Source organism: Epinephelus lanceolatus, chromosome 3 (assembly GCF_041903045.1).
Source record: "Epinephelus lanceolatus isolate andai-2023 chromosome 3, ASM4190304v1, whole genome shotgun sequence".
In the NCBI taxonomy this organism is placed as follows: Eukaryota; Metazoa; Chordata; class Actinopteri; order Perciformes; family Serranidae; genus Epinephelus; species Epinephelus lanceolatus.
Genome location: NC_135736.1, coordinates 12,813,131 through 12,830,547, shown reverse-complemented (window position 1 = coordinate 12,830,547; position 17,417 = coordinate 12,813,131). Strand labels below are relative to the sequence as shown.

Sequence of the window (17,417 nt, the reverse complement as noted above, 5' to 3'; positions counted from 1 at the left end):
TTTGAAATCAAGCAAAAACAAGAGAGGTTAATTGGTGCAGCAGACTGAAGAGAGGGATGTTCAGTATTATGCTTGTAGTCTAATTGTGTGTGCCACCTTAAAATTAATGGAAAACGAAACGTAACTATATAAGAATAACTAACACAGAAATAAGATATTGTCAAAAATATAGGTATTTATATTGTCACATCGTCAATCACTCGAAACATTTCAATGGGAAGGCTCACCGAACAGGCACGTAGTGAGTCCCATTTGTCCGACAGAACGTGAAGGCAGCAGCAGTCACGCGTTGTTTGCCTTCTTAAAGTGCAAATATGGCGGACGATGGAGAATCGCTGGAGTCCTGGCTTAGTAAGTACATGCTTAAACTCCTTTTTCACGTCGTTTATTCGTCTCAAAGGTGTGCAGCAATGTGCTGTACAACCGTAAGTGTCTGAAACAATAATTTGACTCGCATGACATCGCTGAAACTGAAAAGTATCGTGCTAATTCGTCTGTGTTATTGCTAACACAGACAGCTGCTGCTGGCAACTCATTGACGTCGCTAGCTAAAACCAGCTTTGATGTTGGCTTTAAACTGGAGTCAGTGTGTGGACAGGTTTGCTAAAATGTGATTATTCTGTTGGTGACCTACTGTACGCCTTTGCAGTTGCTCCCTGGTTTTTAAGACTGCTGTTGTAAACAGCTCCAGGTGCTGACTTATCCAAGTTCAAACAGGTCTTGCAGAAATAAACTGGATCAGTGAACTGTCCGGGGGCTATTAAAGAGAGGAGACATAACACAAGATATCCTGAAAGGTCTAACGTTAGGTTGTGTGGGAGCTAGTCTCGGAGGGAATATAGCTTCATACTCGTATGTTGGCTTAAATCTTGTTGATATATTACAAAGCTCCAGCCTTCATCAGCTCTCCAGTGACATGATGATAATTTAACCATAGATGTACCTATTGATAAGCTTTGCTAAATGTGCTATAAAGGCATGAGAGATCATATCCTCCTTTTTCCCCCTTAGACAAAGCCACCAACCCCTCCAACAGACAGGAAGACTGGGAGTATATAATGGGATTCTGTGACCAAATCAATAAGGAGCTAGAGGGGTATGGTCACATTCATTCACTAACCTAATCATGTCCATCTAATAGTGCTCATGTGTGTCCTCATTGTGCAAAACACGTGGAGCTTATTATAAAGGTTGTTGTAACACAGACTCTGAGTGGCTTGTGTTATTAAGTCTGCATTGGATTGTGACTTTCTGTCTTATTTTCCAGCCCACAAATATCCGTTAGATTGTTGGCTCACAAGATCCAGTCCCCTCAGGAATGGGAGGCGATGCAAGCATTAATGGTGTGTAGTGGAATCACTTCACTGTCCTTTTCATTTTGACATCCTTCAGCAGAAAGTGGAAGACGATATCTGAGGTTGTTTTCCTTTTTTTTAGGTTCTTGAGGCGTGTATGAAGAATTGCGGGCGACGGTTTCACAATGAAGTTGGGAAATTTAGGTTTTTGAATGAATTAATTAAAGTGGTTTCACCTAAGGTAGGTTACGTGAATGTTTAAACCTCCTCTGATGGAGATATGTATACCTGAATTTAAGTTTGATGTCATTTTAAGCTGTGCATCTATCATTTTTCAGTATCTAGGAGACAAAGTGTCAGAAAAAGTGAAGACTAAAGTGATTGAGATGCTGTACAGTTGGACTGTGTCTCTACCAGATGAAGCAAAGATCTTTGAAGCGTATGAGATGCTGAAGTCACAGGGTGAGATACCAGCCACTTAAAACTCTAAAAAAAATAACACAGTAAAACAATATGTTGGCATAACAGTGATATCAAAAAATAATTCCCCAAATAGTTGGTTATAATTGTGTTGTGCTTTGGACTTTGATGTCCCGTAGCTGTCATTTTCAGACTAAAATAGCTTTCTGTTGTCATTTTTATTTTAGGTATCATTGTAACTGACCCAGAAATCCCTCTTGATGCAACATTAATACCATCGCCCTCTCCACGACCCAAGAATCCTGTGTTTGATGACGAGAAGAAGAGCAAGGTAAGAAGAATTATTTTGGGATGTGAACGCTGCGGCTCACTCACTGCATGTAGCTTTCTCTTTTATCTTCTTTTATCTCTGTTACAGATACAGATTCAATTAAGTGTATTGCTGGCACAATGTAGATCATTTGGTACCTCTGTAGTTTAAGTGTTTGAGTGCTTACATACTTAGCTGCCACATTCAGACCCTCCTTGCCATAGAATACTAAATAAATAGTGCATATGGCCTAATTTGCTTTCTTGCTGAGAGTTAGGTGAGAAGATGGATACCACCCTCAAATCAGTTCATTAAATGTGAAGGTAAAGGCAGGAGATGGCAGATCCATGTCGTTACTGCCCAAAACCAAGTAATGGTCCAACAAGTAACTCCCCTTAAAACCACAATGTGTCATTTTAATTTCAGTTTTTGTATGGATGAAAAACACAGGATATAACATGTTAATTAATGAGCTTCAACAGAGCTGGTTGACAGATCTTTTTTTTCTTACTTTTGGACAGAGCAAGGCAAGCTGTTACCTGCTGTTTCCAGTCTTTATGCTACGCTAAGCTAATCATCTCCTGGCTGTAGCTTTTAATTTAACAGACAGATATGCGAGTCATATCAATCCTCCTTTCTGACTCTGAAAGAAAGCATATAAAGGTATTGCCCAAAACATTGAACTATCCCTTAAATTTTTCGGTATGGATGCGGCCCATTTATATAAGAAATAAAATCCCAAAAGGAAACTATGTAATTACCAGTCTTTCATATGATATACTTTCATGTTTTTTCCACTCTTTCATGGGAGTTTTGATCGCAGGATTGTCTCACTATATACTAAAGATTGAGAGGTTTTAAAGGATTAGACAAGTATCTCTCTGTCCCCTCCTTTCTTGCCTTCTCCCACTGTTGCATCACTGACTAATGTCTAGTTCACAATCCACAACTTTTGCCTAGTTTTCGATTTGCCGACAGTTTTTGGAGCTCCCTGACAAAAGCCCCAGATCAGAGGCAAATGGTGATTGGCACGGCACTTGCAAAATGGTGCTCTTAGTGCTGAGAGGCACATCAGTGCATTGCAGACGCTCCCCAGATATCTAGTATGCTAAATATCTGGACCTGTCTGGGACTTTGTCATCGAGCTACAGCCAGTGAGAGCCCTGAACACAAGTTGAGGACAGAGACGAGTGGTGCTGTGGCGCTCGCCAAGGTGTGTTTGAGAGGAAGAGAGAGACAGAGTGACAGAAAAAGGTGAAGAGAAGGTGGAAGGTGGACTATTGCAACCCCTCCAACCCAGGTTGTGGTTTGATCCACACATCACATGGCATACTCATGGTGAAAGATCTTGTAGAGAGTGACCTCCTGTTGCCGGTCGGTCATGTAGTGTGAGAATCACAATGACTGCAACACTCCCACATACAAACAGCAAGTGAACAGTGCTGCGATCTGATGACTGTGAATGTTATGCAGTGTGAGCTTCTCTTAAAGGCTGTGGCATTCCACAGAAAAAAAGGGTCGTATTTAATGTGCATATACGACACTGAAAGAAGTCTTGTTTATTTTTTCGCTCCAGTACCTCACTGGTTACTGAAACAGGTCATGAGTGCATGTTTACTTTTTGTTGACTGCAGTTGATCTATGGATAAGTTTTGTTTTTCTAGAGTCTGGGAGCTTGTATTGCTTTGCTGCTTGTGTCTGGGTAATCTGTGGGAAATGTACTTAAGTGTTTACTCTCTCTGCAGAGATTGGCAGAGCTGCTGAAGAGCAAAAAGCCAGAAGATCTGCAAGAGGCCAATCGGTTCATCAAGAACATGGTCAAGGAGGTGTGTCAGTGTTTAGTAAAATGTTTTGGTTGTGTTTTAATTCAGTTCTGTTGGCTTTCTACCCGAGAATTTAGAAGCCAATTACTGTCTTCATTTTAAAGTGTGTGTTTATACTGACACCCAAGTTTAATAAGTACTATCTCTACAAGTGTGACTCATTTTGTTTGTTTTTTTTTTACCCAGGATGAGGTGAGAACACAGAAAGCGACAAAGCAAAAAAGCACACTGGAGGCAGTCAACAACAGCGTGAAACTCCTTAACGAGATGCTGACTCACTTCAGCCCGGAAGACTCCACGGACGGAGACAAGGAGCTCATTAGGGTTTGTAAACAGGGCTCAGATGACCTTTTGAAACAAATTCAGTTCTTCCTTTTGCATTAACTGACTTTTTTGGAAACACTCTTATTTGATATTTCAAACCTTGGCTGTATAGCTCCAAATCAGCCCAAACTCCTGTTAGATTTAAACTCTCAGGCAACAATTAAAACAGCCTCCTTCTAAGACAAACCAGTCCTTCATTAGGTATAGACTTTCCTTCAGATTTCTCCATCACGTTAACATATATACAGTAAACAGCTCAAAGTTATTTATGTAAAAAAAAAAAAAAAACATAATATCTGTGTGAATCAGGGCTGCCCCTGACCAAAATGTTTCCTTGTTCACCAGTAGTCGTTAGTTCAAGCCATTAGTCAACTAATTGTTGCACATTTATAATGTTAATTTAATTTTTTGGGAGGATATGTTGTGATATATTGTGTTTTCATTGCCTTAGAATGAGCCATTTATATCTACATACAGAGAAAGGGTCCTCTTCCACAGAGTCTGCCATGATGTTTGTACAGTAGCCCAGAATGGACAAACCAAACAGTGGCTCTAGACTAGGCCTGTCGCGATATGTGATAAGTCGGTTAATTGCACGGTAAATTAAAAGGGAGACGGTAACTTTTCCGGCCGCGATTAATTGCCATATTCATGCGTGTTTGTTTTCCTCATCTCTCTCTACCAAAGAGACTGGACGACAAGAGCATTCACTGCCGTGCATCATCTGGCAGCCAGGTGAGTTGGTTCATTAGCGTAATGAACGGAGGGAAAGCTCTTGTCATCGAGTGTCTTTGTCTCTGTGGGGGAGGCAGGGCTATGGGCTACACACATAGACACAGTGCGATCTTCGTGAGGGGGAGACAAGGCAGAGAAAAAAAACGAGAGAGTTGAGCGTAAGAGAAAGACATGAAACTTGTTCCTAAACCAAATGCCATGCTCCTGTGTGGGAGTATTTTGGATTTAAACCAAATGACAGAGGGGAGCCCAGTAATTTGGACGAGCCAGTGTGCCGGGTTTGTTCTAAAACCATCTCAACAAAAAGAGCAAATACAACCAACTTAACTGCACACCTGAGAGAGAGAGACTGACAGTCTATTTTTTTCTATTTATTTATTTATTTCGATATTTTTACATGTTATTTCGGATATTTAAATTTTCTTTTTTGCATTTGTAAATATTCTTGTTAAATAAATGTTTATTTCTCTTTAAAAGGGTGTACTTGCATATTATGCCTTTATCATCATTATATAAGTTTAAAAAAGCAAAATTACAACAATAATAAAAATAGTCTTAAAAGCACAGTATTACGCAATATTATCGCTTATCGCAATAATTTCTGACGCAATTAATCGCCCAGCAAAATTTGTTATCGTGACAGGCCTACTCTAGACAGGGACAATATTGCTTTTGCATTGGCCACAATGTGCCAAGCATGTAGTTCTCCTACATGCTTGGCACATGGGAGAAGTTTTAGATGGTTGCAATCTGTGACCTCACCACTAGATGTCACTAAATCCTACACACTAGACCTTTTAACAAGAATGTGGACGGCAAAAGCAGTAATGATTATGATTGTGTCCGAACAACCAGCAAGGAGACTGAACATTTTGTTAATTTATTTCAACGCAGTATAACATACCACAACTTATGAACTTTACACCAACACAATAACTTAGAAAACAAAAAATAAATACTGTGCTGTCACAATCCTCTCTCTGAACAGCTCCTGCTGGAGGTAAACTCCGCAAGATTTGACTCTGTCAAGTATGCCGTGTCTTGTTTCTCTGCATAGAGTAATGATGAGCTCTTACGACTTGGGTCTAGGACAGTAGCTTGGATATATGCCGGTCTTGAGATCCACTGTGAGTTTTGGTTAGCGGTTGGTTGGTAGTTGCGTATTCTCATACTTATTAGCACGGGCAGCGTGACATCGAAGTGCAGCTCTGGCATGAAGATTGAGAGGGAATTTTTTTTGTAACTAACCAACCAATTAAGAAATTTGGCTGACTAAAGCCTCACTTATGCTTTCGATACGGATGGTCACATGGACATCAGCTGACGAGGGACTGTGACAAGGAAACGTTTGGATCTTTAATACTTTGGAAGAATTTTGGTTTGCTGTGAGGAGAATTTGCACAAACTGTAGGAGCCAGTGTTTAGAGAACTCAAGTCGACAGCATGGATCTCTGTCCATCCTCATCCAGGTAGTTAGAAAATGTCGGATGTGCATGGGCAGGCGAAAACCTGCCTCACCGGACCCCTACGAAGGGCTTAGTCTGATGGTGTGATGTCACTTTGGCTGTGTGGACAGTCATGAACCTCAAGCATAAGACTCTTTTGACTAACATTTTGGTCAGCTCTTAGGGGGCAGCCCTGGTAATAATGACATATTTAATATCATAGTTATAGGTGACATTTATCATGAATGTATCATGAGTAATGGTTTTCTTTTTCTATCCTATGATACAGCAGTTTCTGAATTGAGATACAAGAAGGGAATATTTAGTGGTTTCTAAAATTCTTTTCTCAGGAGCTGTATGGTGATTGCGACAAGCTCAGGCAAACAGTGTTCCAGCTTGCAACAGAGACCGAGGATAATGACAGCAGCTTGGGTAAGACATCCTGTGATATGGCCCTAGTTACTCTGGTGATGCACTCTCATTGTCCTTATGTATGTATAAAAAGTTGTACATATGCATGACTCATGATTTATGAAGGCCTTGTGCTGACGTAAGAACAACATCCTATCAGACCGGAACAACCACTTGATCACTTTATAAAAAACACTCAACACACACAGTTCCTAAATTCAGAACGCATTGTTCTATTGTTTGTGAAGCATCAGCCCAGTCTAACCTTTTAAAATGTATTTATCAGGAGATATCCTGCAGGCCAGCGATGACCTCTCCCATGTCATTAATTCCTATAAGAAGATTGTGGAAGGACAGATCATTAATGGAGAGACTGAAGAGGCACAACAAATACAATCATCGGTCAGACAAGGTACATTTTAACTGGTATAACCACAGAATTGTATGTCCTCATTGTATGTTTACTGCATAGCACTAATAATTATGTCATTAGGCAGTGCAGTTTCTGACATATTTTCAAAAGAGGCTTCCATTTTGTGTGCATCACAACTCCTCATTGCAGAAACCATGCAGTCACAATTACAGCCCATGGTCAGACAAACTTAAACTTCTGTCTAATCTGAACACCAAAAAAACATTCTCAAGAGCATGTTGTATGAATATACTGACTGGTGTTTTGTGTATGTGTGTGTGTGTGTGTGTGTGTGTGTGTGTGTGTGTGTGTTTAGATGAACTGTCCCCTTTAAACTTTGCAGATGGACAAACAGAGAATATTGCCTGTTTGAAATTGGATACACCTTTGTTTTCTCACTGCCAGTGTTTTCCTCCATCTGACAAGCACAGGTCACACGAACCAGTCAGAGATTCTTATTGACCTGGTGGGTCTGGACACTCAGAGCGTCTCTCTACCAGAGCATCAACCCCCGTCTTCTCTGTCTATTCCTGCTGACCTGCTGTGTGGGTCCGCTGTCACTGACCCTCAGTCCCCGAGTCCCAGTGCACCATCTGCAGCACTCTCTCTGCTGGATGAAGAGCTACTATCTTTAGGTAACATCCAATATAGTATCTTGTTGTTGTTGTTGTTGTTGTTGTTGTTGTTTTTGTTTGTTTGTTTGTTTGTTTGTTTTTTTCATGGCAATGCTGAACATTATAGGGACAGTTTCACCCAGAATCAAAAACATATATTTATTTTTTATCTTACCTTTAGTGCTATTTATTAGTCTAGATTGTTTTGGTGTGGGTTGCTGAGTGTTGAAGATATTGGCCGTAGAGATGTCTGCCTTCTCTCTGATATAATGGAACTACATAGATAGGGCTCGGCTTGTGGTGCTCAAAACATCAAAAAAAAACAAAAAAAAAACCACAATACAAAGACTCAAGAGCAATGTCTCTTTCCAGAAATAATGACCTAGTTACTGGAGATAGTCCACAGACCTGGTTGTGTAGGCTACACCTAAGAACTGTATCACCATGTTCGTTTCCATAGTCCATCCAGAGACATTGCTGCTGAGCTAGTTCAGATATATTCAGGAGAAGGGAGACATTAATACTGCCACATCTCTCACACTCAACAACTCGCAGCAAAACGATATAGATTGATAAACAGCACTACGGGTTCGAGGTAAATATGTATTTTTTGACTTTGAGGTGAACTGTTCCTTTAACTGTTCTTTTTAGATTCTAGTTGACATATAAAGCCCCAGTTCTAAAAAAGTTGGGAAGCTGTGTAAAATGTAATTAAAAACAGAACGCAATGATTTGCAAAAGTTTCTTTACTTTTATTCAATTGAATACAGTAAGAAGACAAGACATTTAATGTTGACTGATAAACTTAATTGTTTATTGTAAATATACACTCATTCTGAATTTGATGCCTGCAACACGTTCCAAAAAAGTTGGGGTAGGAGCATGTTTACCTCTGTGTGACATCACCTTTTCTTTTAACAGTGGTGTTTTGGAGCTGAAGACATGACATGTTTTAAAAGTTTTGAAAATGAAATTTGTTCACATTCTTGCTTGATATATGACTTAAGCTGCTCAACAGTCAGTCAGCTTGTTGTGTTTTGCTTTTTATAATGTGTCACACATTTTCAGTGGGAGACAGGACACCTGTATATGCCTTTCAGCATTCATGGTGCCTTCACAGATCTGCAAGTTACCCATAAGGCCATAGGCACTGATTCACTCCCACACCTTCACAGACGCTGGCTTTGAACTTTGTGCTGGTAACAATCTGGAAGACACAACGTCCATTCTTTTCAAAAACAGTCTGAAATGCTGATGCCTCAGACACAGCACACTTTTTCACTCTGTCAGTGCATCTCAGATGAGCTTAGGCCCATAGGGGTCAGGATGTTTCTGGATGTTGTTGATATATGGCTTTCACTTTGTATGTTAGAATCTTAACTTGCATTTGTAGATGAAGAGATGAACAGTGATCAATGACAATGTTTTTTCCAAAGTGTTCTTTATACAGTCATGTTGATTTTTAAGAAACGTTGATCTCCAACTGTTGGACTGTTTGCCCACACAGTTTTTCACAAAGTGACCACCCTTTCTTGAGACACCTGAGCATTTCAAGGGTGCCACTTTCAAACCCAATAGTGATACTTTAATCTGTTACCTATTAACCCTTTTACCTGTGGAATGTTCTGGGTGTTTTTTTTGAGAATTTTACAACTTTCCCAGTCTTTTGTTGCTCCTCTCCCAACTTTTTTTGGAATGTGTTGCAGGCATCAAATTCATAACAAGTGTATATTTACAAAAAATAATAAAGTTTATTTGTTTGAACATTAAATGTCAATCAAATATAGGTTCAAAAATAGAGGTTGTACGTATGACTTCTTTTGTGTTAATTTACAGGCCTCAACGATCCCGCTCCTGTTCCAAGTAAATCAACACATGTAAACCCAAGCAATCATTTGCCATCTTTACAGGTATTTAAATTAAGAGCAATTTTTTTTTGTAATGTCAAGTATTACCTCACTGTTAACAGGAGTGTTTTTATTGCCATATATTCCAGGATTCCAGTCAAGATTTGGGTCTTTTTGACATCACTTTGGCTCCTGCGTTTTCCACATCTTCACTTCTTCCAGATGCCCTTTCTGGATCAGGTGCCCCAGATAATCCAGCCAAATCTTCTATGACTGCCTCTGCCTTAATCTTCCCCGGCCCCATCTTCTCCACACCTCCGGTTTCTACAGTATCTGTCTCAACGACGTCAGCCATATTCCCGCAGCCCCTCAGCTCAGTATTGACCACCATGACCCCAGCTGCTCTTCCTCAGTCATTCAGCATGGCCTCGCCTGCTATCTCAGCCACCCCTGTCAGTACACAACAGGTCTCCACTGGAGTGTCCCACATGACTTCAACTTTTCTCAGTCACAATCTGCAAGACCTTGCCTTGCTGGATCTGGGCAGTCCTAAAAAGTGAGTAGTGTCATGAGGTAGAACTGGGGGACAGAGCATTGGTCAGCGTCAATCTGTCCATCTGTCACACGTGATAACTCGGGTGCTGGATCATATTTTGAAAATCTCAATGTTTTTTTTAAATTGCACTGGTTGGTCTGTTGCTGTTGCTCAGCACTTAAATTTAAAATCACTTCTGTCCACTGAAATGCTCAACAGTGTTTTCTTCATTCACATATGAGGTTTCAAGTGCATCTTAACTGCTAGTTTCCAAATGGTAGTGACTCCATTAGCCTTTGATACAGAGTGATCTGTGGATGACCCTGCAGCCACTAGAAGGGCAGCGTTTTAAGCACAGTAACCAAGCAACGTTGCTCAGAGTGGATAGAAAAATGCTTTGCTGAATGTTTTGAGAATACTGTCCAAATTACATTTTGAAGCATAAGAGTACTCTGTATCTCATCAGTTTAATTAAAATTCAAAGACTATTTGTGACTGATCATTGTAAAGTGCTGGTTAAGTGTCCAGCAGCCGCTTGTTCAGATGTCAGATGGTTGAGGTCTGATTTTGTGTTGATGTAAGGCCAAGAGCCTTGCATTTCATTTGTGATCACTAAACCTGACTGCACAGTGAATGTTTGGACATTTTAGATCGCATTTCTTTCATGTTGCTTCTGTTGTCTTGTTATTATAGTTTATCAATGATCATGTCTGTTATCATACAATGTCTTTGACAAAGGCTCTTTAATTATTCACACACAGTATACCAGGTGGGGTTGACTCTGGCAGCTGTCTGGTCAAGAGTGAGGATCTACTCGCTCCTCCTGCCCTCTCTGTCGGTCTTGAGGTCACCTCCACCACTTCCACCTCACTTCTCCTCGGAGGGATACAAGGAGGGTTGACTCCCCCACCTGCCAAGAGTCAGGCAGATGACAGCCCTCTGTTACGCTCTCTGTCCCCCATCCTCCCTCTGAGCCAGGCCAGTCCAGGCAAGGGACAAGAAGTGTCCCTGGCCAATGTCTTTGTTCCTTTGGATGCCATCAAGCCAAGTGGGTTTCATAAAATAGAGTGTATGTTTTTGTATGTGTGTGTGTGGGTGTGTATTTTGAGTATTTCAATTGATTTGGTGGCCTCTTTATATATTTATGGAGCAGAGGGTTGACAGAAAGTTATTTGAGATTGACAAGGACATCACACTGAGCCAAAAGTCTTGTTTGGTAGACTCGCCTCTGTGATGAATAAACATCAGTTTAACTCGGGTCCATCATGTTTGAAATTAATTTTTCATCGAAAAGGCAAAAGGTTTTTACAAGGTTGCAAGAGGTCCATGGATACATTTAGTAGTGGAGCAGGGCAGACATACTATTGAGGACATAGAGACCCTGTTGGTTTTAAAATGTCTTTCAGTGATCTCCAGGGTGTCGTGCTGACCACTTGTGTTCAGATTTTTTTTTTTTTTTTACAGCATATGTCACCTCTGCTAGAGGGTCACCGGCCCTGCGCACAGTCATTACGTCTACACTCGCCAGTCACATTAGTGGTTGTCTCGGTACAGCTGGAGATATGGCTGTCAGCAGAATTCAATGTGTCTCCTTCCATATGGCAAAACGATAGACGGTCACTCAACACTTTGTCCAACTCGTAATAAAAGGGCAAGTTATAGAGAGTTGGCTGTCGCTGTCACCAAAACAACCACCATGTCCTGCATTTATGATGCATTTTCCTGTTACGTCCTTGTTGGGGACGCTTCAGGATGCATCAGGGCGCATTAGCCTTTACACTACAACAGATATGTAGTCAAATGTGCCCCAGACCACCTTGGCAAATTGTTAAAGTGCATCTTGGTGGTCGTTTATACTTGTATTTGGTGCTGTCCACATAATCCAGTCCCCTAAGATGCATTTTAATCTCCTTTGCCAAGAATCTAATATAGGAGATTATATTCTGTGCACAGTTTACATAGTGTGTATACCAGGGGGATTGCCCAGGAGTTCAGTGCAATTCCACATGACAAATATTTAAACAGGAAAAGCCTCGCTGAAATTAAACAACTCCTTTACAAGAATGTCCTGGCCAAGACATGCAGCAGCACATTTTAACAAAGCATACCAAGAAATCAGGTCAATATGTCCTGGATTTCATAGAGGCAAATAGTTAGTCAAAGCATCTATAACCTGATGCAACCTCCTTCAACTCCTTCTGCCTGTTTTTGAAAACACTTGAAGAGGCCAGCTCCCCAGGACCCAAATCAGTCAGCAGCTTATTGCAAACTGAAAGTGGAATATGCTTAATTCTCAAAAGCTGAACGTTGAATGCATTATTGGGATATTTTATCAGCCACAATCATTCTAACAATTGGTTGCCACCTCCACAACAGCATACTGAAGTGACATTTTTGCCTGATCCCCCAGCCTGGATAGAATACCCTGTAGAGGAGATTCACAAAAGAGATTAAAGGTGTAATTTGTTAACATGCTCAGCAAGACTGAAAGTAAAAGCTAACCCTGAATTTTACTGTCATGTGGTGTTTCGCTTCAATGTATTTACATTTTTTCAGCGCAGCGTCTTTTGCATGTGTGCTGCTTACAGTCTGGCACCTTGTCACTACCTTCTTATAAAACCCTGAGGGCTGTGGGGTTCATGCTCAAAAAGGCCTGAGCATAGAAAATGACAAGAAAATCCAGGCAGAGGACAGAACTTCTGCAGAAAAATACACCGCCACACACTATTTTATGTTTGTACATAGACGATTGTTTTTGTGTGGTACGCTATGCACCTGTCGTTGTGTCCTTAATTATTAAGTCATTGTTATTATTACTACTAATGGGTCATATTGAGAGGGATTACTTTAATACATTGTTTTTCGGAAAATCCTGCATAGTATATCTTTTAAAAAACTCGAGGGGAGAGTTCTTGTCTCAGTAGTACAGATAATTTCAATAAACTGCAGCTGTTTTTCAGTGAAAAATAACACTTCCCTCCTTATTTGAGAATTACTAGTGGTTTGGAAAACTGAACTCTAGACATTACTGCCACTTAGTGGTGATAGAGGCAAACTGGAGGAGACTGAAAAAGATACTGGGTGATGATTTGGTCTTGTTTGTGAATAAGTGTAGTTGTCAGAGCATGTGTGAAAGAAAGGACGTATCAAAATTTGCTTTCAGTGCAGAGTACATTGGGAGCAATAGGTGGTTGTGTATTTGTGAAGACTTCAGACTTGTTGTTACAATGTTCCTCTCCCCCTTTGTGTGCTGTATTTTAGGTCAAGTGTGTCCTGTGACAGCATATGACAAAAACGGCGTCCGAGTTCTGCTGCATTTCGCCACCGACTGTCCGGCAGGCAGACCTGATGTACTTGTGATGGTGGCGTCCATGCTTAACACAGCCCCGCTGCCTGTCAGGAACATTGCTCTGCAGGCTGCTGTGCCCAAGGTAAAACCTGCTGTGCTTCTCTGATATCACCCATTACTGCATCGGAAGCTACACAGTGTGCATTTATTTTTAAAGGTATTTACTTTGGCAGACTCTCCACTCATTAAATTAAATATTCAACTTCAAATAACATTAAGTGGGCTGCCGCTTCTATTTAGTCAACGTGGATGTCTGTTCTGCCAATTCATTAGACGATGAAAGTGAGACTGCAAGCACCCTCGGGGACAGAGCTGGCTCCTTTTAACCCGATCCTTCCTCCTGCTGCCATCACTCAGGTCATGCTGCTTGCCAATCCTCTCAAGGTAAAGCTCAGCCCGGAGCTGTTTTGGTGTTCCTACATTTTTAATGCATTTAGTAATGTATAAATTAACACAACACTTTCTTACTTCAGCAGTGTTTTTATCAGTGTTTGAAGTCACACAGTACAGCACAGTATTGCCTCTTCTTACAGTCTCACATGAGGATAATCATCACTGATAGTGACAGTGCATTACATCATTTGTGTCCCAGCAAGCTAATGAAAGCTGCCAAGCTGAGTGTGTTGCATATGTATGTGTTTTGCAGGAAAAGGTTCGGATGAGATACAAGCTGACATTCACGCTGGGAGAGCAGCCACACACAGAAGTGGGGGAGGTGAATGAGTTCCCGCCTGCTGACAGATGGGGGGCTCTATAGCTGTGCAAACTGACACTACAAGACTCCATCAACAATTAAATTTGTCAGTGCAGCTCAGAGATCAAGAGGAAGGGCAGTATTGTAGACTTTTATGGAAACTTTGAAGAATATAACATAAAATTTAATGGACCTTGAAGGAGTTTTTCTGCTTGAGATGGCCCACTGAAGTAGCCAAAGTCCCGTAGGGTGCATTCAACTTTAGTTTTATGACAGTGCCAGAGGTAGTTAGTGTGGTGCAGTAACAAATGATGTGAAGTGGTTGAACGTGGATGATGGTTATGTGGGAAAATCATTTGCTAATGTTAAATAATAACTCATTATCAGGTTTTTACTATTATTATACTGTCCTCCAATGCCAGGCAGTTTTAATAAAGAGCAGAAACACATGCTGAAGGAGAGTATGAAGCCAGGGTCATATGAACGTGTGACCACAACCTGCATTTCATGTGATTTGCTGCCGACTATATATGATGACAATGTTTGACACTAAGAACATTGGACTGAAGCAGACAAGAGCCTCTCTGTTGCTAAATAAAAGGCGCCCGCACATTGGCTATGGAGGCAAATAAAAGACATATGTGTTTGATATTTAACAGCTGTTAAATACTTAATGTTTATATTTAAACAACCCTGAATTCATAGCGTTGGCATTTTACTTTTAATACCATTTGACTGAATGGATTTGTTCTGAAATCACCACTTTGAAAGTAAAATGTGAAATTTCTTGATTTGCAATTTCAATCTAAAAATTCAAGTTTAAAATTCTCAAACAGAAAAATCTGCCAAATTCAGATTAAAAAAAATCCAGGTTAAATTTTTAGTAACATTCGGGCTACCCAACCTGTTCTCACCGGGGTAGGGCACACTGTTGTTATTTTTAATTTTTCAACTTGAGTTTTTGGATCTGTTGAAAAAATATTCAGCTTTTGAAATTGCAAATTAAGAAAATTCACATTTTAATTTCAAAGAGATAATTAATAAGTGATGAATTCAGATGCATGGTTTTCAAAGAAAAATTCTGAAATGCTATTAATACAGTGGTGTTTAAGTTTCAATATTATGTATTCAGTGACCTTTAAAATTCAAATACTTACATCTCTTACTTGCATCCATAATTGCTCAGTAAGAATTATTGACCTTGTTGACTTGTTTCACAGCCACTACTAAATACTTTCACTTGTCCTCTGAGTTCTACTGTAACACATAGCTCAGACTCTTGGTATGCTTTTTTTTTGTTTTTCAGTATTTATTGACATGAATATATTATTTATTTTGGGTTTTGGGAAGAAGGTATCAGATCCGTTAATTTCCTGTTTGGTGTTTAAATCAACAGTTGTTATCTTTCTGCGCACTCTTCTTATGATAGACTATTACAATATTGCAGTAAGATAGGCACAAATCAGTCCAGTGTTACCAAATATTCAGACAGACACTGTAAAGTTACCAAATATGCAGACAGACATTTTATAATGTTACATTATGTAGCAACAGGGTGGATTCTGATGAATTACACATCCTGTTACCTGCCCAGACTGTGCACCCTGGATAGCATTTTAGTGTAAAGATGTAATTCCTGCAGAATGAGACAGCAGCCTTGTGCCAGAGACATTAGCCCAATTTACTTGGTAGGTGCAACATGAGCGGATAAGGGCAAGGATCACAATAAGTGGATATGCTTTAGGAACAGCTGACCAGCTGATATTTAATCTCTGGAGACAGAAAGTATTATTGTTGGACTTTAATTAAATGCCATGCACAGCTTTGCCCTCACTCCTGCTGTTGGACAGTGTTGCAGACATGAGGGTAGTAGGGGTAAAGACATTTACCCTGGGTCAACAGTAAACGTTTAGCTTGTGTGGGAGTTTCCTATGTCAAATTAGGAAAACACTACTTTGACAAAATACTGTATATCAATAGTAAAAACTTGATGGTTGATTCAAAGCATTAGGCTTACCATGTCTTCATCAAAAACTGTGACTTCTTTATTTTTGTCTTTCTGGGGCTATTAGTGCTATATAGGAGAATCTCTACATATTTCTTATAAAACTATTTAATTGTCTTAGATTGTTAAATGAAGTTGTCATTGTATATTTTTTGAAAAGCTATTTCTGTGCATGGAAAAATAAAGAATGAGGTTGATCTATTTGTATTACAATTTCCACATATTTTGCCTTATTATTTAGTGTCAAAGGACTGGTATCAGTGTGGTAGTGTAGCATATTAACCACAATATCGTTGAGGTGCATTTTCATTTCAAAGTAGCAATACCATCGTATAAAAAAAATCAATTACATGTAGAAGCAACAAGGTAACAAAGTATTAAAAGTAAAGTACCGATGCAGCAGAACCATCCCTGTCATTATTATATACTAATGGATTATTATTACTAATGCAATAACATGTAAGCTGCATATTAATGTTGTGGCTGGTGAAGTTGTAGCTAATTGTAATACCTAAACTGGCAGTGGTGGAATGTAACTAACTAGCCTACATTTACTCAAGTTCTGCATTTATGTACAAATTTGAGGTATTTCTACTTTACTTGAGACTCTTTTCATGCCACTTAATAATTATATTCCACTGCATTGTAGAGGGAAATGTACTTTTTATTTTAGTAGCTATATTTAAATGAAAGTTTTAGTCACTAGTTACTTTACAAATAGGATTTTTGCATGAAAAGCATAAGAACAGTTTATAAAATATACTGTTTTGTTAGGGTTATTATTTTTTAGTAACTTTGAGTTTTGGTGGTGGATTTTTTTCTTTTTTAGATTTTTCTGGATTGAGTACTTTTAATACTTTAAGTAGTTTTTCCTGATAATACTTAATTAAGTAACATTTTCAATGCAGGACTTTTACTTGTAATAGAGTACTTTTACAGATTGGTAGCCTAGTACTTAAATTAAGTAAAGGCTCAGAATATTTCCTCCGCCACTGTTAACTGGATTGCTCATTTTAGTATTGTGTGTAAAAAGTGAATCTGAAAAGTAACCAGTAACTATAACTATCGCATAGGTGTAGTGGAGTAGAAGTATAAAGTAATATAAAAGTGATACACTCAAGTAAAGTAAGTATCTCAAAGTACCTACACTGTCAGACAATTACTCACTAAACCAACTTGCAAATGCTTACACTGAGCT

At 39.6% G+C, this 17,417-nt stretch overlaps 1 protein-coding gene across 2 annotated transcripts; it reads left to right on the top strand.

Annotated features, from left to right (window-relative positions):
- Positions 1-265: 265 nt before the first annotated feature.
- On the top strand, positions 266-16,438 carry gga3a (golgi associated, gamma adaptin ear containing, ARF binding protein 3a). 2 transcript variants are annotated; one of them, XM_033625284.2, is made up of 17 exons: positions 266-351; positions 1,012-1,096; positions 1,268-1,343; positions 1,438-1,536; positions 1,634-1,757; positions 1,943-2,046; positions 3,771-3,851; positions 4,035-4,172; positions 6,703-6,784; positions 7,050-7,175; positions 7,607-7,810; positions 9,626-9,699; positions 9,786-10,192; positions 10,933-11,219; positions 13,433-13,602; positions 13,794-13,904; positions 14,167-16,438. In XM_033625284.2, exons 1-17 carry the CDS (start codon positions 315-317, stop codon positions 14,275-14,277), a joined length of 2,316 nt encoding a protein of 771 aa, XP_033481175.2. In that variant the 5' UTR covers positions 266-314; the 3' UTR covers positions 14,278-16,438. The 2 variants fall into 2 exon arrangements, 1 of the variants encoding a protein (XP_033481175.2); XR_004501593.2 differs by lacking the exon at positions 14,167-16,438 and having other exon boundaries at positions 13,433-13,677; positions 13,794-13,910.
- The last annotated feature ends 979 nt before the right edge of the window (positions 16,439-17,417 follow it).

Coding starts and splice junctions, on each gene's coding strand:
- gga3a (XM_033625284.2), top strand. CDS start 315: ATGGCGGACGATGGAGAATCGCTGGAGTCCTGGCTTA. Junction 7,176..7,606: donor ACAATCATCGGTCAGACAAG/GTACATTTTAAC, acceptor TGACAAGCACAG/GTCACACGAACCAGTCAGAG. Junction 10,193..10,932: donor GATCTGGGCAGTCCTAAAAA/GTGAGTAGTGTC, acceptor ATTCACACACAG/TATACCAGGTGGGGTTGACT.